Here is a 21,397-nt window from a genome sequence, read left to right as displayed (position 1 = left end):
GTGAGGGAGAGGACAAAATAAAAGATGCTTTGTGTATTTGTGATACATGCCATAGAAAGGATGGCCATGCTGTTCCCCTGTGATAGAGAAAAATAATGAAGAACAGGTTTATGGGGGTAGATCATAAAAATCCAACCTTAGTCATGCTCAATAATTCCATTAGTAGACCCCTACCAGATAAAAGAAGTTGACCTGAAGAGGTTTGAGGTTCATTTCTTGACCTTTACCCTATTTATCTTTTTATATATCCTATACTTCTAAAAAAGGAAATGCTCTGCCAGAAAGTAGGCCTGAGAAGAGGAAAGCAGAATTGAGGACTCAGCCTAGAACTGGGTAACTAGACTGTGAATAACTGCAGGTTAGTGTTCGCTGAGGTAGGAAGAATATAAAATAAATATTTTCAATAAAAAAAAAATCAAATCTGGCCTATTTATTTATTTTTTATCAAGTGAATCAAAAGCTTGGCTAAATGAAAAGCTAAAACCAGTCTTAAAAAGGATTGCTCCTGGTGTTCTATATATCCATGTGAGAGGCAGGATTACACAGAAGCCTTTAATCTTCATTACCCTCTGGTACATTATTGGCTGCTGTATAATATAGTGTGGTTTACACGAGGCCATGGTTCTGGGTTCAAGCCTATTCAAGCCTCTCCATTGATCATAGGGTTAAAAGGGAACATAGAAGTTCAATCCTTCATATAAGGAAAGAACCAAAAACTTTAGAATCAGAAGAAGCTTAGGGTTCACCTCTTCCAAATCTTTTCTTTTCAAGTAAGAATCTCTCCTGTGACATTATTTTACAGATGAAAACACCTGAAGTCTGAAAAGGTAAAATGACTTGCCTGCCATGGTAACATGGCTAATAATGAGCAAAGCCAGAAAAAGAACCACACTCTCCAATACCCTCTTGTCTGGATGGAAATGAGAGGGCTGTGCCTAGAAAGGAGTCTCATTTGGAAAGCAGTTTGAGATTGAGTTGATGACATCTAAGTTTTAATTTGCTAAATGAAGCCCCCAAAGGTACTGACCCTCATGAGTAAAATGATTCAAAAGATACTTGAAAAATATTAAATTAGTAGTGGGTGAGGTGATTTTTGTGATATTAAAAATAAGGGAGATAGGGTGGTATCTGTGGCTCAAGGAGTAGGGCGCTGGCCCCATACACCAGAGGTGGACAAAAACTGCAACAACAAAAAATAATAATAAGGGAGACAAAGCAAGCTTTCTAAAGAAATCTAGGTACAAGCTAATAAAGATAGTGGCTACAGAAGTAGAGGGGCAAGGATGTCTTAACTTAGTTGCCTTTAACTCAGGGAAATGTGGAAGTCTGACTGGCTACATACAGGGAAGGTATGATGGGCAAGTAGATGTTACTAATTACAAGGCATGAAGACATGTGAACCCTCTATGTACACAAAGTAAATACTGAAAATGAGTTTTGCCAATGAGTCCATAAAGTCATCTTCGCACATGAAGGATAGTTTATTTAATCTTTAAAAAGAATTGTCAGTCTTTTAGTCCACATGCATGAACTCCACTGCTCATTTCTTTATTGATTTATTCACATTTTTATTCCATAAAAAATTCTATGTCTACTGTGTAGTGAATTCTAGGATAGCTACCAAAATGAATGAGATGGTCCAAGCCCTAGACATTCTCAAGACATATTTTTAATTTGAACAGTTTGCATATCTCAGTGCTGTGATAGAGGTATGAACAAAGGGCTATGGGAACACAGAAAAAGGAATGACTAATTCTGCCTGGAATTGTCAGAGAACTTCGTAGAGAAGTGACATTTGAGTCAGATCTTAATGGACATCCATGGGCTTCCAGGGGAAATCAAAGGCAGGGGTATCAGGTTACTCCTTTGATTAAAAATGAGTGCATGGCAGCCAGAGCAGTGAGGTGCTCTGGGCAGGTTCACTACTGTGCCTCTTCTCTTCCCTGCCTGGTTCTCAAGACGAAATCAGCCAGGATGAAATAAGGTTGGCCTCACTTCAGGCAAGATGGAAACCAAAGAATAGCCTGTGCAGATGTATAAAGTGGTAAAAGGCTGTCATGTTTACAGAATGGTCAGTCATGTCAATCATTCAATGTTGCTTGATCACAAAACGTGTATTGGGCTGAGGTGGGCAGCTGGAAGAGAGGACAGTTAAGTAAGGTAAGTCCAATCATGAGGGTTAGGCCCAGATATTCAAGGGTCTTCTCTGGCTTTGCTATCCACTAGATAAAAGGAGCCATGAGAGATTTCAGGGAAAATTAGACTTCTGCTCTAGGTATCCAATTTTGTATTATTTACAACATAATTGTTACTTGATTCAATAAAGCATGAGTTACAAGGTCTTCTTCATTCTCAACTTGGTTTGGGAAAGACCATTTTATAGTGACTGTGAGGTCTTCAATGACAATGTCTCCATCTAACAAAGTATGGATGCCACAGTTCTGGGTTTTTCATCATCCAATTCAACTACTAGACATAAGCTCCCTGACAGGACACTTTGGGAGTCATGATCATGCTTCTGGAACTGATATCTGATCAGGCCTTGCTTGTTATTCCTTTGTGAATATATTTGAGGAATTTTGAACATATACCTCTACAGGGAGACAACATCCTTACCCTTGAATTCATAACAGCAGAGTTCAAAAACTCATAAGAGCCATGTTTTCACCTTCTCATAGCATAATGCCGCTGTGCGTAGACTAATCTCCTGTCATGATGCTGCTCCTTCTTGCAGTAGAAGCTCAGTTGTATTAGGATGGGAGATGCAATACAGGCTGGACAAATAATGCATTCTGGGGACTGTGTTCACAGGGGCTCAGAACTTTGGCATTACAGGATCATGTGCCAATCTTATTTATTTCTGAAAATGTCTGTTCCTCCTCAGGTATGTCCTGTTCCTTTATATCTCCTGTCAATTTCTTTTTTATAGACATATTTCCCTTCTGTTTACTAATAACTAGAATGACTGATTTGACAGCTGGTACAACCAAGTGTGGAGAAGTAGGATCTTTTCCCAGGGCTCACAAGGAATACAAGACAGTTTTGTTTTGTTTTGTTTTGTTTTGGGGGGGTGTCTTTTCTTTCTTTTTTTTTTTTTTTTTTTAAACAATCTGAATCTAAAGCATGTGCCACTGCCAGGGCTGATACACTCAGCATGTGTGTCCTTTACACAGGGCCCAAAAGATTTCAAAGGCTGAACCAAATGCTGTACTTGCTTTCTTTTCTCACTTCTCAACTAACCTTATCTTTGCAATAGAAATAGAAAAAGGAACATCTCTCAGTTTTCTTGACACCGAGACACAGGAAATATCATCTCTCATAGAAAAGGAAAAAAATGAAACACCAGATGACTACTCAACTCTTAGATGGTCCCTCTGATTCTCCAGGGCAGCACATGGAGCTTCTAGGTCAGCTCTTTGACTCAACATGTGAGCATGGCACCCAGCACAGTGAGGTGCCGTGGGAAGGTTCACTATTGTGCCTCATCTCCTCCCTGCCCAGTTCTCAAGACAACACCAAAGAGCTAAGATGAAAGGTTGGCCTCACTTCAGGCAAGATAAAAACAATGACAACAAGGGAAAGGAAACCCTTGTAAAGTACAAGGGACATTAATAGTGGTCACAAAAATTCACAGGTCCATATCAATGGAGTAACTGTGCCCCTTTTCATCCATCCTTAACTTCAAATGCAGAACTCAGTACTGCCTTGTCCATTTCTGATAGGAAACCCAGAAAAACCTTATATGGTTAAAAACAACTAGCTAAACACATAATCCTACTTACATCACCAGTCATTGGTCACATGGAAAAGAAGGATTTGACAGCCTGCATAAGATATTTGCAATCAAATCCTGAGAAGCCAGCTCAGTCTTAAAACATGCTATACAATAAATGCCTTGTTGAGCCCAGCAGAAGAACATGCATTGTGTAGAATTAGTAATGCTTCCAAATGGTGATTTGTTCCTCTCTCATGTTATGTTTTTTGGTGAAGAGACTCAGAAAGCTCATGTAATAGTCCAGATGTGAATTCTGGAGTTTGGAAAAGAACTAGCATTCTAGATTCACTCCTTCCTTTTCTTTCCACAAAGCCCAAATATGATGGCCTTAAGGGTATGATGTAACATGGCCTCTGATTAGCCAGGCACCTTTGTGAGGACTGTGTGGGAGATGGTTGGGTGAGTGGAAGACGGGGTGGGGAGAAGCCAATGAAAAAAATCACTTGATAATCACCTACTTGTTAAGTGTACCTGAAGGTTCTGCCTTCCTTCCGTCTTACAAATCACAAAGAGCTTCAACAATAATAATGTAGCCTTTCTTTGTCTTCTTCTTATTCCTTTGGGCAAACATAAAGTTTCCTGTCTTTAATCAGGCAGATGGCATTACCCTATTCCTTCCTCCAAAGCTATGCCTTAGCCTTGCTTGCCTACAGCAGACATTGCCAATACCGGGGCCAGTCAGAACCACAAAATCACCACACATTATGAAATTACCTACAAACCCTGGCCATTACATTATCAAGCCCAGCTCAACTTGTTTCCCTGAAGGAGGCCCTTCCCCAGCTTCCAAGAGTAGAACTGCAAGAGAAAGACATCCCACCATTTCTTTTCTTAACTGGCCCTCCCCCTGTGTCCTTACCCGGCCCTCACCCTGTGACTTCCTCATTCTAAACACTGTTTTTCCTTTTATTCTGTAGCACTTTAGAAAGTAGTTCCATTAAATATAATAACAGTGTAGTAATACAAAGAACATCACTTTCTAGTGCTAATAACTTGTATTTTAAAACATTTGTGTACTCTAAAATTTTGCAAAGCATCAATCTCTCACCAAGGCCAGCAGACACATCAAACTGGAAACTTGTAGAGTTCTGTTTTTTTGGGATTTATAATCTGTGTGCAGGGGAACTGAAATATCATTTAAAGTCAAATTATTTTTGATACTCCTGTTTGCCAGGTTTACTGATGGAAACTCATTTCTCTGCATAAAATAGAAACTTGGGATACCAGCACAAGGAACAGAAACCCTGTTCGGAAATCATGACCACCTTCAAGAGGATCGCCATGGATGAAATGTTCATGTCTGGTACCCCTTCTAGGATTTCAAGTTCACGGCATTAACAGGGACTGCAAGTTTTAGACTGGTCAGGAGACAATCAACGAATGGAATTCTTTCATGAGCACCAAGTTTAAATTTATGTGAATGCTTTTAGTGCCTTTGACTCTATTCTTATTATTGGGGTCAAAAAAAATGACAGTAGAGTTGAGAACAGTGATTCACAACCCTTGGCTGCCCTTTAGAATCTACCTGGGCATGGTAATACACATCAGTTGCCAGACTTTACTCCCCTTTCCAGTCCAACTGGATTAGAATTTGTGTTAAGTGGGGCCTTGGGGTCTATGCGTAGTTTCTTAAAGCTTCCCAGTGAATTCTATCATGTAGTTTGGACTGAGAAGCACTGACAGGAGGAACTCAAAAGAGCGAGAACTGAAAACATGATAAAGACAGTTTGGGAGGGAGTCAGCACGCTGACAAGCCTGGGGCTGCTGAATTAGTAATCAGGTATTCAATTTTAGAAGACTCCTGAATCTTAAAAAGAAAATTGCTAACTTCTGATGATCCTAACAAATCTATTTTACTGGGATTACTCCATTCACCATCACTGCTTCTACCACCCAGCTTCCCTGTCACTGCCACACACTGTTTTCCAAATGTTTGGGGGACACACGTTGTCTTTTGGGCAGCAAGATGGTGAACACCCTGGGCTGTTCCCCATAGTTTTGAGCACATAGTGGGTACCAATCAGTTGGTCATTCGGGGCTGATGAGAAAGACAGATTCTGCAAACTGCTGATGGCATGGAGGATGCTTTAGAGCACACAAGCATTCATCTTGGCTAGGGTGGCTAATTTTGGAACTGGGCTGATTGTGCATGGAAGGAAGCGCTTCCCTAAGGACTGAGCCGCTAGAGGCCGCTCTGCGCCAGATTCTCCCTAAATCGTGTTCTGAAGCGAAATCACTTCAAAGGGAAAAGCAAGGCTTCAGAGTAGCACAGGGAGTCATGGCAACACCGTGGTTCCTATTTTTAAAAGTGTTGGTGAGTGAGCACACAAAGTGCGGAGCGTCCACGTGGGGGAGGGGGGCTCTGATACATTTCGAAAGACTATTCTTTCATGAAATGTTGAGTTGGCAGGAGAGCAATAATCTGTGACAATTAGATCAAGGGATTAAACTAGAAATCAGCTACATGAAAATGGTTCTTTTCTCTTCCTTAACTCCACTGTCTTACTCTGTATCAGAAAGGATCCTTCAGGGCTTTGCTTGTGTCAGAAGTACCGGGAAATTCTTGATTTAGCCAATATGTTTTGAAATTCCGATCCTTGTTCCTTAAACTCATTCTGTTAGCTTCTTTAGGCAATTTGCTTTGGGAATTGATCTGTGAAGTCCAAACAGCAAATTAAGAGAACCCTTCTGTGGACACTTCACCCCTTGTGAGGCCACTCAAGTGGATGCTGTGTACCTCGTCCTTATCCCCAGAATCCAGCAGTCCAGAGGGAGTCCGAATCCCTATGGAATCTGTCACTCATTTTACCAAGGGTCAATGCAATTTTGTGAAGTGCAGGCAAATAGCCCCCATATGTCCCATTTCTTTCATTCCCAATAGCTTATTTATTTATTTTTATTTTTACTTTCCTCCAAAGTCTGGCTGAGTATAAGCCTTTAAAAAAAAATTCAAACTTACCCCACTTGGCAAAAATGAATAGTGGCCCTAGCGGACATTTGTAAATCATAACAGAAGTCAAGGTCTTGTTTTATTACATATTCTTGACAGTATTTTCAATGTACCCATAACCCTCCTGAACTTTGGCAGGTTTTAGAACAGAAATTCTGCATCCTCTTCATTTCTGAGGATTTGCAGGTAGGTTTCAAAGGTATGCAAATACTACCAGTGGTTTTTCTGTATCTGAGTCAAAGGACTTTGGAATATACAGGAATAGGATAAGAAAAATAATTGTCCTTCCCAATCGGGAAAGGAAGGAAGGTAAATAGAGAAGGATGGACTGCGGGATGGAAAGTGAAGTGAACAGGCTCAGTGTGGAACATCCTGACCATGTGTGCAGTTGAGTCCAGGCTGCTTCAGGATTTATCATGGCCTGGTCATTAGGGCAAGAATTCAGCAGAGAATCCGAGAAATTAAATACCTTTGTACAAAACCTCCCTGCCCTGCAGGTTAATGAGACGTTCATATACATCATAGTCACACCTAAGTGACTCAGCCTCTTCAGTGAAGGAGAAAGTCTTCGGAAGGACAGACAACGTGGGACAAAGTGCAACTGGAATTCGTAAAAATTTGGGTTTGAGACAATAACCAAAGCAAAGAGACAACCTACACAATGGGAAAGGATATTTGCATATTTTCAATCAGACAAAAGCTTGATAACTAGGATCTATAGAGAACTCAAATTCATCCACATGAAAAAAGCCAACAATCCCATATATCAATGGGCAAGAGACATGAATAGGACCTTCTCTAAAGATGACAGACGAATGGCTAACAAACACATGAAAAAATGTTCATCATCTCTTTATATTAGAGAAATGCAAATCAAAACAACCCTGAGATATCACCTAACCCCAGTGAGAATGGCCCACATCACAAAATCTCAAAACTGCAGATGCTGGCGTGGATGTGGAGAGAAGGGAACACTTTTACACTGCTGGTGGGACTGCAAACTAGTACAACCTTTCTGGAAGGAAGTATGGAGAAATCTCAAAGCACTCAAGTTAGACCTCCCATTTGATCCTGCAATCCCATTACTGGGCATCTACCCAGAAGGAAAAAAATCCTTTTATCATAAGGACACTTGTACTAGACTGTTTATTGCAGCTCAATTTACAATCGCCAAAATGTGGAAACAGCCTAAATGCCCACCAACCCAGGAATGGATTAACAAGCTGTGGTATATGTATACCGTGGAATACTATTCAGCCATTAAAAAAATGGAGACTTTACATCCTTTGTATTAACCTGGATGGAAGTGGAAGACATTATTCTTAGTAAAGCATCACAAGAATGGAGAAGCATGAATCCTATGTACTCAATTTTGATATGAGGACAATTAATGACAATTAAGGTTATGGGGGGAGAAGCAGAAAGAGGGAAGGAGGGAGGGGGGTGGGGCCTTGGTGTGTGTCACACTTTATGGGGGCAAGACATGATTGCAAGAGGGACTTTACCTAACAATTGCAATCAGTGTAACCTGGCTTATTGTACCCTCAATGAATCCCCAACAATAAAAAAAAAAAAAAGAAAAAAAAATTGGGTTTGAAACTCAAAGCAGGTATGACTTAATCTTCTGGATCTCAGTTTCTTTATCTGAAAAATGGAGTAATATCTCCCTGGTCCAGTACTTTTTAGGTTAAATGATGCTATATAAAACACTTGGCACATAGCATTTCACATAATGATCTTTTTTAAAAGTAAATTTTCTAAATTGCTGAAGCTTAGTATTTTTAAGTACAAGCTTTTCTTGATTATAGGAAGCATTTTCATGGAAAATTTCAAAAAGTTATTATGGAGTTCTCTGATTTCCTATAGCAAGGATAATCAATATAATTTAAGCTCTCATTGATGACTTAACAGTGACTATGCTATTTTGCTATTCAGGGATTCTTTCAGGTCGGTATTTGCTTTTGGGGGCAATTATGATAGTTTTCCCCAAATAGTCTTAGACAACTGCTTTCCAAGGTCTTCTACTGAGTCTTTCTAATATATTCCCCATCTTCTTAGAATTTTGTTCATTATTTATTAATGCTGTCAGCTTGCCTACCTCATCCCCATCATCATGTTTGTTATTTCTAAGCTATTGGTATCTGGGAAATCATATAAACAAATATCTCAAAGACTACTAGTTGTCTACTAAAAACATGGCCTTGCTTCTTCCTCTAGTTAACAGACCTCTGATTTTTTTTCCACCAGGCATATTACTTCCCAGGTTAAAACTAAACTAACTTTCACAGTTGTTCCTGCTACTTGTGGCCATTGGCTGATTTCTGACCAATGGGCTTTAAGCAAAGTATGGATCTGCTGGGGGATTGCCTTTCTAACTTCAATCTGCTGCTTGAAACTGGAGTCCTAGCAGCCATCTCAGATGGATGACTTGCTTTTGCTCTTGATGACAATAAAGATGGTCGCTAAATAACACTTGCACATTTATTATTTGGGTAGACTTAGTTGTCAAGTGGTTATATACGTTTTGGAGAAGTCTGTAAATATCTTCCTTTTCTAAAGGAAAGTTCTTCCCCAACAAAACAATGGAAGGAGGATGAAGGCCACACCCAGCGAATAAAAGAGCAGAAGCAAACAGGGGCCTGGGTCCCAGTGATTGAGCAGCCACCAAGCCAGCTCCAGACAGACAACCTAACTATGCTTATAGGTCTTATTTCCACTGGGTTACTGGCTCTCTACCATAGCTAACCCACCTGCTCCACAAGCTTCTCAGAAGTAGGTGTAAAGAGAGTAAATGAGAAACCACATTCATTTTAGGGCAAGAATTGTGTATCAGTGGTCATAACGTCAAACCCTTTTCTACTTTCTTCATGGTCATTGGTCATGTTCTAGATGCATCAGGCTGTTGTGTATGTGACCTCCTGTCCTTCAGGTAAAAGAACTGTCTCTATGTGAACAAGTGTGAGCTGTGCTAACAAAGTGGTAAGGACAACAACCCCCGGTAAGCTGTGGAATCATCACTATTTGAAGTCACAGTCTAATAAACACTCTCTCTCTCTGACACACACGCCCCCTTAACTTTTTCCTCTACATAGTCAATAAGGAGGAAAATTTGACATATTATCAAAACTGTGTAATAATAAGCTATAATATAATGATGCTCTATTCTGCTATTTTTGCCTAAACGTAAGTTCCTGGCAGATTTTCAAGCCAGGATAATTAAGGTGGATAGGAGTGTCTGGAAGTGCCATTGGGAAACTCAAAATGAAGTGAGTATGTGTTTTCTCCATTCTGTGAGTATGTGTTTTCTCCATTCTGTCCACAGTCACAGAAGCTCTCACAGTTTTGTTGTAATGATTCCGTGAGATGATAATATCTAGGAAGATTATCTGTACAAACATGCTCACTTTTATCATCATCATTATTAGTCATAATAATGAACAACTAGAAGTTTTGGGTCTTCGAGTTTTTTATGTCCACCATGTATTTTGACACGTATCCCAGTTTGGACCCCATCTATAATCTCTCTCAGAGAAATGCGGAAAAGACCATTTTCCCACATTTTAACAGAGGATATTAATGGGATATTAACAGAGGGTGGCTTTTTGTGCTGCTTTTGGGGGGAAGAACTTTGCTTTGGAAAAAAAGATATTTATGGACTTCTCAACAATATATATGATCACTTGACTAGTAGTCTACCCAAACAATAAACGTGCTAGTGTTATTTATTCTTTCTCACACTCTTCTTTCTCACAACTTCTTTCTCACACTCAAGCCTTCTCGTGTAATCCCTTAAATAGTCTCTCAGAGCAGAAAGAATTGGGGAAATGCAGTGTGTGTTTGATCTGGTACTCTTAAGTATGCTCTACTTCATTTGATATACATAAACACACACACACGTAAGCAGGTGCCGTCTGGACATGTAACACATGCCCACATGCATGTGAGTGCCTGCATGCAAGAATTCCACAGATGGTCATGAACACGAAAGCTGAAGACAAGAAAGGCTTTCAAGCCTTTAAATGAAAGCTGGCTAAAGAAGACAGGGGCAGCAAAAGATCAACAAACAGAACACCCTTAGAGAAAGAGAAGGGAAAAAATAAAGAAAGAAGGAAGGTGGGGTGTGGGGCAGTGCCAAATGATGAAAAGAAAAGGCCTGAGCAGTGAGGAAGGCTGTCTCTGGCAGGCTGCTGCTGCTGCTACTGCTTCTGGAACCCAGACAAGAGGTAACAGATTTCAGCAGCAGGGAACTCTATAATCTGTCAGCAGCAGTTCCTTCATGTGGGACCAGCCAGCCCAGCTTGGGGACAGGCGCCAGTCTGAACACCCCAACCCTCTCAGGCCCTCTGTAAAGCCTTGACAGCCCAGGGAAGGTCTTCATTCCGATCTCCTGCCCCGCGTCTCTCCTGTGCCCCTTCTGCAGTGTGCCCCAGATGCCTCTGCAGCCATCCTGAAGTTCCTGCATCCTTACCGGCTACATCAGGTCCTAGAGAATTTTTTCCAGGACATGACCATCGAAGTTCCTGCATCCTTACCGGCTACATCAGGTCCTAGAGAATTTTTTCCAGGACATGACCATCTATGCATCCCCACCAGGGCTATGGAACAGGAAACAAAAAGAAAGATTCAAACCATTATCTGTTTAAAATGTGCCGGATCACATGTAGATACAAAAGCCACATGACTATCTCTGTTCTCAGGAAGCTCATGTGAACTAAGCTAACCTTGGCCAGCTGTGGTCCAGCCTTCACTCAGGCTTCCTGCCCATGTCTGCAACCAGATATGACAGCACTCCAGCTTTCTGGCAAGTCGCCCCCATCCTTATCCCCACCCAGTCAGCCTTCATCCTCTGGAGGGAAGAGAGAGCAGATGGAGACATGACTCCCACTCGATTCTTAAATAATACCAGCTTCAATTGCCATTAACTGTGAGTTTGTGTCCTTGTCTGGGTAAGAACCAAGAGAGGAAGCTTGTGGGGACATGGCCAGTCCAGGGCAAAGGCTGACAGCAAAGCCCTAGATGTCCGCAGCCCCTTCTGAGGACATGGCCCAGCAGTTAGGGGCAGTGTGTTCCAGTGCAGGGCATGGCTCCTGGGTTCTGCACCTGCCTGGCCTCTCACAGAGGAGGGGGCCATGCTGAGATTGTGTTTTTATAAAATCCATCCTAACATCTATTCACTGACAAGACAGGCATTGACTGGGCTGCATTAGATGAGCGCTAAAGACCGTCCCAGCTCCAATGCTCTGATTCTGAGGGAAGGTGTGCTTTCTTGAAAGCTACCTTAATATGCTTCACAGGGCAGGATGAAATGCAGCTTCCTGAGGCAGATCCCAGCCAGATCCTGGCATCACATAGCCTAAGCTGGGGATCACAGAGCCTGGTGTTTCTTAAAAGCACATAAAATGAGAATAAGGATTCCTGTCTTGTCATTTGTACTTCTCTATATGATATATTTATCAAATGCCTACTTACCAGGCATTGTGCTAGGAATGCAGTGATTACGACAAAATCTTCTTTCATGGAGCTTGCATTCAATTGGAAGGAGGGAAGCAACAAAAGATTTGAAAATACGTACAGAAAATATAATATATACCGTATGTCAGATAAGCAGATAAAAATTAAGCAGGAGGAAGAGATATAGAGTGCTGGGAGGGTGGGGATACAAGTTGCCCTTTGAAGGAGGGTGGTCAGAGAGTATCTCTTGAGGACATTTGCATCAGGATTTTTGCAAGGATCAAATTAGAAAACTGCACAGCGCTGGGTATGCAGGAAGGACCCAAAAGGGCAGCTAACGCTTGAGCTAGTAACTTTTAAACCCTGGTTAACAACTGGGGGATGATTGAAATATATACCTCTTGACCCTCTTTTTAACCTAGGCCATTGTCACCCACATCCTTTCTGAGGCAGAATCTGTTCTTCAGAATGAGGCTTGTCTGCTTTCTCCACCGAGAGCTGTGGCACTTCTATGAGACCATCTTCTTCCTTTCTGTAGCCAGGGGTGTCCAACCTGTGGCCCATGGGCCACAGGCTGATTTTCTGAGGATTATTTTTGCTTATCTGTGGTGTCATATATCACAAAAATGTATTTATAAAACTTTTTTTTTTTTTTATAATCAGCTTTCAGTAGTGTTTGTATATTTTTTTTTCCTTTTTTTTTTGTAGAAACAGAGCTTCATTGTACCGCCCTCGGGTAGAGTGCCATGACACATGACGTCACACGGCTCACAGCAACCTCTAACTCTTGGGCTTCAGCGATTCTCTTGCCTCAGCCTCCCAAGCAGCTGGGACTACAGGCGCCCGCCACAACGCCCAGCTATTTTTTGTTGTTGTTGTTGCAGTTTGGCCGGGGTTGGGTTTGAACCCACCACCCTCGGCATATGGGGCCGGCGCCCTACTCACTGAGCCACAGGCGCCGCCCTGTTTGTATGTTTAATGTGCTACCCAAGACATCTTGTATTCTTCCAATGTGCGGTAGTGGGAAAAAAAGGTTGGACAGCTCTGCAGCAAGATGCCACCTGCGTCTTCTTCCCCAGGATAGAGGTGCATTTTCCACACCCTAACTGTCCTCAATGAGATGGAACTCTTCCCCACTCACTCGCCCACTTTTATCTCCTATCCTCTCCTCCAAATCCTAATAAGTTTTTCAAAGAAGGAGGAAAGAGAAGAGGAATATACAAGAGTGGGGAGAAAGAAGAAGAGGAGGAGAAACAAAGAAAAGAAGAAAAAAAATGCCACCAACATCATGGGTAAGTTTTAACTCTTACAAGTCAGCCACAAAATTAAATAGTGATTAAGGGAGGAATTGTGCAGGGGTCTCAATGTTAGATACTTGAGAATACCCTTCACAGGTTTGGGTTTAAGAGAAAGAAGCAAAGATCTCTTATTAAAATGACCATCAGTTTGTCTAACAGGAGGAATGCGAAAGACTAGAGGAAAACAGAAGAGTTTGAATAATCTTCTTATTCAATTATTCTTCCTTAAACAGGTACGGCCTGCTTTATGAGCTCTGAATTCCAGTATGCATTGAATATACCTTTAAGAACAATTATTAGGTTCTTCAGTTATTTTTTTCCCCAATTTATATGTCCTTCTAACCATTGAGAAGATAAAGTCTCTCCCTCCCTCTCTATATAGTTATATCTCACTTTACTAAATATTTTCTTTGACAATGTAGCCTTCCTTAGATCCCAGTGTACTGCTTTAGCAAGATGGAGCGGCACTCTGGCAGCGATTCCATTAGAACTGTGCACTCATATTACCTTTTCACTGCTTGGTTCACATGTAAATTAGATTAAGTGAACCTATAACACATATTTGCCTGACCATAAATCTGCCTATGCCTGGGCACTCAATGCACATTTAATAACAACTAAGATATGGGTAATAACAAAGCAGCCCTTGCCCACAGAGTCTAAAACTAATTGACCCAATTTCTCATTTATTTCTTAACCTCTCAGCCCCTTCCAGGCCAAGTGAGTCAAGTGGGTATTCCACGGGGGCAATTCAGATAATACAGCAGTTCTAAAAATGGGGAACCTGTGTCAAGGCTACAGGAAGATCATGTTCATTACAGCTCTTTCATTAAGAACCTAACAGAGCATCTTTCGTCACATAAATTACTCAAAGCCTCTACTTCCATTCCTCAGAGTCTTTCCATTCAATAAGGCCTAAATGAATACTAGAGGCCTAGATTCCAGGGGGATCCAGGCTTTGGAGATGTTAACTTTCACTGGAAATGAAGAATTTGAGGGTGGAGGAAATGAATGTTAAGTTCAAAATCCGAGAACACTGGGGAAAAATAATTAGGCAAGATTCATAAGAGTTTTGCTATATTAAGATCCATCTATCTCCAAGAGCAGCTGTTCTTTCCATAAGTTCCTAAAGTAGCCTGAATGAAGGGAAGTAGTGTCGGGTTCTCAGGACAGAATGAGAGTGTCGAGGTACATGGCAGGTGTACCACCACGTGAGTGACAAAAACAGACTCTCAGAGCATTAGAGAGCATGTTGAAAAGAAAACCATTAACTACTCCTCGGGGAAGTGAGAGATGAAAAATATAGACGTGTGCCAACTAACAGCCAACAATTCCTCCCTAGTTCAGGGAGATAAATATGGGTTCAGACAATTGATCTAATCACTTTCTCAGTATTTTCAAATCATCTGGTATCAAAAGTTTTCAGACTTTTCTCAGCAACTAAGAAAATTCTTCACTTAGAGAACACGTGTATATGGCATAAGAAATTCTACAATTCTTCTAATTGAATAAAGTTCCTTATTGGAATACAAGTCTCCCAGCATGTCTTGGGCTATGGTATATGCAGGGCATTATACTATGTGGCCAATAAGGCCTAAACGAATACTACGAAAGTATAACAGAAAATTAATTTTTATTAGTGTACAAAGTACGGTTGCCAGATTTAGCACATAAAAATACAGGAGCCCCATTAAATTTGAATGCAGATCAATTATAAATATTCTTTTGGTGTAGGTATGTCCCATGCGATATTTAGGATGAATTTACACTAATAAAGTTATTCCTTGTTTATACGAGATTCAAATCTAACTGGGCTTACGTATTTTCTTACAACCCTGATAAAATGCTTCTCTAAGCAAAACCCAATTATCTGGAAATGATCATCAAGTCTATGGCAGGCTAAGCTTCAAGGAATTAAGAAGTTATCAGAAAGGAATTTGGATTAACACCTAATAAATAATGTTTATTTGATAGTGAACTGAAATAGTGCATTTAAAGGATTTTTAAAATTCTTCCTTTGGTAACAGCAAGTGAATCACTTCAAATATATGTCTCTCTTTGAGATTCAGGCATATCCTATAACTTCTGTGTCTGTTCCCTATATCTAGATTTAGGAATTTCTCCCACATGGAAAGAAAACCACAATCTGGCTAGCCATAAAGGAGAGCTTTGAATCCCCATGCAATGCTGCCAGGAAGAACAGGACCTATGAGAGTGCTACTGAGTTTTCAAAGGGGATGAGGGGCAGTCACTTTCCTAACTCTATACCCTAGTGTCATCCTGGGGGTGGGGCACTCCCGGAAATTTCCAGAGGAGCCTTTCTCCTTGCAGCTCTTGCTGAGAGGTGAGTAGCAGCGCCAAAGGAAAAGTCAGCCTCATAAAACAACCAGCCATTTGCTGCAGTTTTATTTGCAAAGATTTCCTGCTGTGGCTAAATGGTGTGGCTGCCTGGTTCCTTATTTAAAAGAGTGACCCTAGTGAGACCAGAGCTTTGGGGGGCGGAGGAGGAGAGTCTGATTTCAGACCAGGATAAGTAGGAGGAGTGAACTGAGTGTGCCTAATTGAATTCCATTGATGCTCTGGAGAGTCCTACCCCTGGTGATGTCACCTCGAATTTGGGAATAACTCTGTAATCTCTGTTAGCCCTGACCCTTTCTGGGGTCCTGATAGAAAAATGGTGGCACCCATGGCACAGTGGGTAGGGCGCTGGCCACATACACCGAGGCTGGCGGTTTGAACCCAGCCCAGGCCAGCTAAACAACATTGACAACTACAACCAAAAAAAAAAATAAATAAATAAGGTATTTTCGAGAGAGGCAAGGATCAGCATTAAAAACCATAAGGAGTTGCATTGAGGAGAAAAAGGAAATGACACCAGAGGAGAGTGAAGGACACAGATGTGTAGAGGAAGGAGACATCCAAGAGAAAATGTCTAGCAGCAGGTAGATGTGGAACCTAAGAAAAATCAGGGAACTGAGGCAGGAGAGAAATTCCCCAGAGGAAATCTCTTAGTGCAGAAGTAGGTAGTCTGAAGAGCCATACTAGGAAGTCTCTAAACTGTCTCTCTCACTCTCTCTCTCCCTGCTTTACCCTGATGCTGAGAAATTGATGAATAACCTGTACCATGCTATGTGAGCCTTATTTATTCCCTCTAGGACTGGCACACTTGAGAAGGTGGAAGTGGCCTATGTGGACAATAACATCTAGAGTAGGGGTGACCAACCTGCAGCCTATTGGCCACATGTTGATTTTGTGAGAACTTTTTTTTGCTTATTTCTGGTGTCAGATATCACAAAAAAACATGTCTCACCCCCCCACCCCTTTTTTAATCAGTTTTTGTTAGTGTTTTTTAATTTAATGTGTGGTCCAAGACAACTCTTCTTCCAATGTGCAGCAGAAAAAGAAAAAGGTTTGGGCATGTCTGTTCTACAGGATCTAGGACAGCTACCTTCCTGAGTGACCACATGAGAGCCTCTCAGGCCTCAGAGAGATGGTAACAAATGTGGTTTCGGAGATACCAGGTTAGAGTAGGCTTTTGAGATAACACTTATGCAGCAAGTAAAATAAGCCAAGAAGGAAATAAAAAGATGTGCAGATCATGTTCTCCCAAAGGAAATTTTAAGATAAAAGCAAGTATTCCTGGACCATGTTCATGGACTTTAAGGTAACATCCACTTGATTTCTTTGTGTTGTTTGGCAGATTTTTAGTCTCCATATGTCTCCATTGTTCGCTTTGGTTTTGATTAACAAACATGTTGAAAAATTATCTGAATCAGATTCAGATTTAACACTCAAGATAGTGGTAGTAAAAAAAAAAATGTATAGAACTGAATCAACAGTAAATTTTCAAGAGAGATCTTTATTATCCTGCAAAGAGGAGCAGAATAAGTCAGCCCCTGCATAGCAGGCATGTGCTGAGTCTCAGAGGACATAGTCCATTCACTTCCTTAGGCCACACATTCTGCTAGGAATAGGGTCAAAGAAATGAGTGAGGTGGGAAGGTCCCTACTGTCATGGAACTTGCAGGGAAGGGAGATATTAAAGCATGGAATTGCCATGGTTTGAAGAGTGGCTTTATTGAAAAAGTATAAGATTCAGTGAACACACGTAAGGTAGTGATGCTAGGCCAAGGCTCAGAGAAGACTTCCCAGCCAAAGTGGTGCCAGGACTGATGTCCGAGGAAGGAAGAGTACCGGGCAGGCAAAAGAGTAGGGCCGATGTGTCTGGAGGGGAGCCGTATGCTGAGCAGTGCACTCTAGGCAGAGAGGACAGAGCTGGAAATGAGAGAGGGCACAGTGTCTTCCAAGAACCAGAGGAAGTTCAGTGTTGCAGGAAGGTAGTGTTCAAGGCAGAGAATAGCATGAGGCAGTTTTGGAAAGATAGACAGGACCCACGCTGTGAAAGTCTCTATAAACTACATTAAGGAAATTGGGCCTTATTATGGGAGCAATGAAAAGCCACTGAAAGGTATTAAGCAGGAGAGTGATGAAATCACATTTTCATTTTAGATCACTCCGACTGCAGTGTAGACTGAAAAGAAGCAGAAGAGAAAGCAGGAAGATCATGTGAGAGGCCCTGCAGTAATTCAGGTCAGCGGAGATGGCCTGGGATGGGGTAGGGGAGAGCACAGCATTCCAGGGGTATTGGGGGACTAAGACCCAGAGAAAATGACTTGATTGGCTATACACGTCAGGGATATGGAATCAAGGACATCTTGGAAATTTTTATATTCTGCAGCTTGATCATAGGATGTATCCTTTGCAGTTTGGCTTGGAGAGGGTGGAAATGTGATGGGAAGGAAGATACGCAGTTCAGCTTTGGATCTGGTGCGTTCTGAGGACCCGCAGCATCCAAAGGGACATACCTGGGCACAGTTAAAGGTACAAATCTGGGGCCCAAGGGAGAGGTTCTGGCAAGATGTCTGTTTGGGGATTATACAGACATTAATTTTATCCCTGGCAACAAATGAAAAAAGAAGAGCATCTAGGAAAGAACCCTGAGAAGCATTAATATTTAAGGGATGCATGAAGAAAGGGAGTGCTCTCAGGAGCCCAAGATAGAGCCACCAGACAGGTGGAAGGAAATTCTACCAAACAGGAGTAAAATCTAGGGATGAGAGAAAGACAAGGAAGTTCACGGTGGGAAAATATGATGATTAGATCACAAAGATAGCTACCTTAAAGCTGGTTTGAGTTTCAACCCCAAATTAGGAGATTAGTCTAGAGACTGCAGTCCAACCCCCTTCTAGAAGCTACTATTAACCTCCGCTAAATGTATTTTAACATTCCCAGGGTACATTTTCTAATATTTTATTTCTTAAGCTGCAGGGTGAGTATGTAAGCATGCATTAAGGTTTTATGAATACCTTTCTGTATGTCTGAGAGAATTCAAAGTAAATTTAAAACGGATGTCCAAAACATAGTCGAGTGAAAGAAAGTCAGGCTATTGAACAGAAGTATAGTTATATTACCACACGCATAAAATGGTAGATTTATATCCACATAAGTATATGCACAAACAGGCATGTCTGGAAGGATGGTTACTAACTATTTTGTCAATGATTATCTCTGGTTAGTTGAATTTAGGGTTGTTTTTATTTTCTTTGTTATGTTCTATTTTGTTTGAATTTTTACAATGTATGTATATAACAGTTTAATACACATATGAAGCCACACAAATTTGCTATAGTATATTCTACACCCACATAGTCATTGAATAGCCTTGGGAGGATACACTGTTGCCATGGCTGGGTTATGTGAGGTGAGGTCTTGCTAAAGGAACCAGACTGAGATCTCACTCTTAAAGGCAGGGAGAGAAGAAACAAAAGAGATTTTTAAAAAGCCTATTCTTTTAAGGGAAAAATACTCTTCATATGCCCACAGAACCATGTAACCTATTCTCCATTCCTTCTACAAACAGTGCAGGAATCAAAGGAAAGTGTACTGGCCTTCCCTTGTTTCTAAGTGTACTGCATCTTACCTAGTGATTAATAGTCTTGACGGATAAGATAGGCCTGGATGCAACTCCAAACTGACCACCAGCTTACAGCATGACTTTGGATAACCTATACCTACAAGCCTATTCTCTTGTCCTATAAAATGAAAAGTTTTTAAAGGCTGCCCAATATAGTTGTTTTGAAGATGAAATGAAGTAAAACATGCAAATATTTAAAATTAACATCTAGCACATGATAAATGCTCAAAACACCAGAATTATTTTGTGTTTCTTTAGAATGAGAAAACAGGACAGCAAGGTTTGGATCCAAGATGGTTCCCCCCCAGTCCTAATGGATAGCTGCCTCTGAGGACAGCCTCCACCCTGCTGCCATCTTGAACTGCTTTGCCCATAGTTTCTGAGTGTCCAGCCCCAGACTTTGAAGGCCTCCTCCAATCCCCACCATCAGTGTGCTCTTTGTTCAATACTCACCTGTTTAGCATATTGGACTGGTAGATTCTCTTCTCATGGGTGTTGTAACAACTGCTTTTGGGCTCAGGGATGAAGCTGTGTTCAGACAGCATGTCAGAAGCAGCAGTGGTGATTATGGCGATGCCATCTCTCACTCTGGCAGGGAGGCCATAGTCCCACTCATCATAGGATACAGAGATGAGCCCAGTGGGGAACTCCGAGGGCACTGTGTCTGTATCCCCTGCCACCAGGCTTGGCACAATCCACGTGTAGCCATAGCCAGTCAGCCCTACTGAGTTAGCCACTTCGAAGATGTAGGTGGCTTCTTCCTTAGTACAGTAAAGAAGAATGATGGGGCTTTGAAGTTTCTTGAGCTGATTCTGTATCTTAGAATCTCCATCATCCAGTGACATGTCTAGTAAGAGGACTTCCTCCAGCTCCCAGCCCACAAAGCTATTCTCAATGGTGCTGCGGATCTTGTTTACAAAGTCCTGGTAGCCAGGGAAGTAGGTGGTGACAATAGAAAAGATGTACCAGTCATATTCTTCCATAATGTTGAGCATGACGGAAGCTTGCTGTTCAATTGATGGACCAAACTGGAAGAACATGGAAGATTCATCCTAAAATAGTGAAAGTATAAAAAAAAAAAGAAAAAAGAGAGAAAGGGAGAGAAGACAAATCAGACCAAAGATGGTAATGGAGAGTGTGAAATAATTGACTACAAAGGTTTGTTAGTTATTTCTGCATATAATACCTTTAATATTTTTCACTGTCAATAAAATATTTTTTTCAATATTTTAATTGGAGACACTTATAACATCTTTCTTCCTAAAACTATCTTCTAGACTTCACAGAAAATCAATCTGTCTATAATCTCCTTATCTGAATTCCCTGATGTCATGGCCAGTGCCTAGGGCAACTCCCCAAAATCAAATATGTTAATGTTTCTATAGTAAAACATATGAAGAATCATGTAAAGTGGAATAATGATTTTCTTTTTTGTTCTTGTTTTTTTGTTGTTGTTGTTGTTCATGATCTTGCTAGAACCCAGAGGGTGTGGCCTGGAAAAGGTAGGCTGTACCAAGAGATGGGGGCCTGCTTTCTAAGCTCACTCAGGCCTAGAGAATGACAGTCCCTGTCTAGCCCTGAGCAGAGGAACCCTGTAACACCATCAGCTCTAGAAACAAGCCCATGGACTTGTGTCAGTTCATATCAGGTTTTGCTATCAAATGAGTTATATGAACACATATATACACACTCACACAGACATGCACACACACTCTTTTTTGAGGCTTTGGAATTTCTTGATGTGGATGTGTATCACTCAGTCACAGAGTGAATAATCCAAAATGCTGTCAATCTACACTCAAACCCACCTATAGAGGTGATATAGGCTCAACAGCCTAGAAGATGGATGGTCCTCATGCATGGGTATCAGGGAGTTTCTTGGGTAGTACAATACATACTGATTGAATTAGGATATATATTCTGTAAACATGTCACTATTAAATTGATAGT

The 21,397-nt window shown here is 41.2% G+C and overlaps 1 protein-coding gene across 1 annotated transcript in view; it reads right to left on the bottom strand.

Annotated features, from left to right (window-relative positions):
* LOC128591998 (glutamate receptor ionotropic, NMDA 2B-like) overlaps window positions 1-20,457 on the bottom strand; it is a 195,380-nt gene extending 174,923 nt beyond the window's left edge. The window contains 1 exon segment of the mRNA XM_053599834.1: window positions 19,901-20,457. Within this exon segment, the coding sequence (XP_053455809.1) occupies window positions 19,901-20,442 (542 nt within the window). The 5' untranslated portion in view covers window positions 20,443-20,457.
* Between the last annotated feature and the right edge of the window lie 940 nt (window positions 20,458-21,397).

This window comes from Nycticebus coucang, chromosome 8 (assembly GCF_027406575.1).
Source record: "Nycticebus coucang isolate mNycCou1 chromosome 8, mNycCou1.pri, whole genome shotgun sequence".
Taxonomy (NCBI): Eukaryota; Metazoa; Chordata; class Mammalia; order Primates; family Lorisidae; genus Nycticebus; species Nycticebus coucang.
The sequence above is the reverse complement of the archived record's forward strand: the minus strand, read 5'-3'. Positions and strand labels throughout refer to the sequence as shown.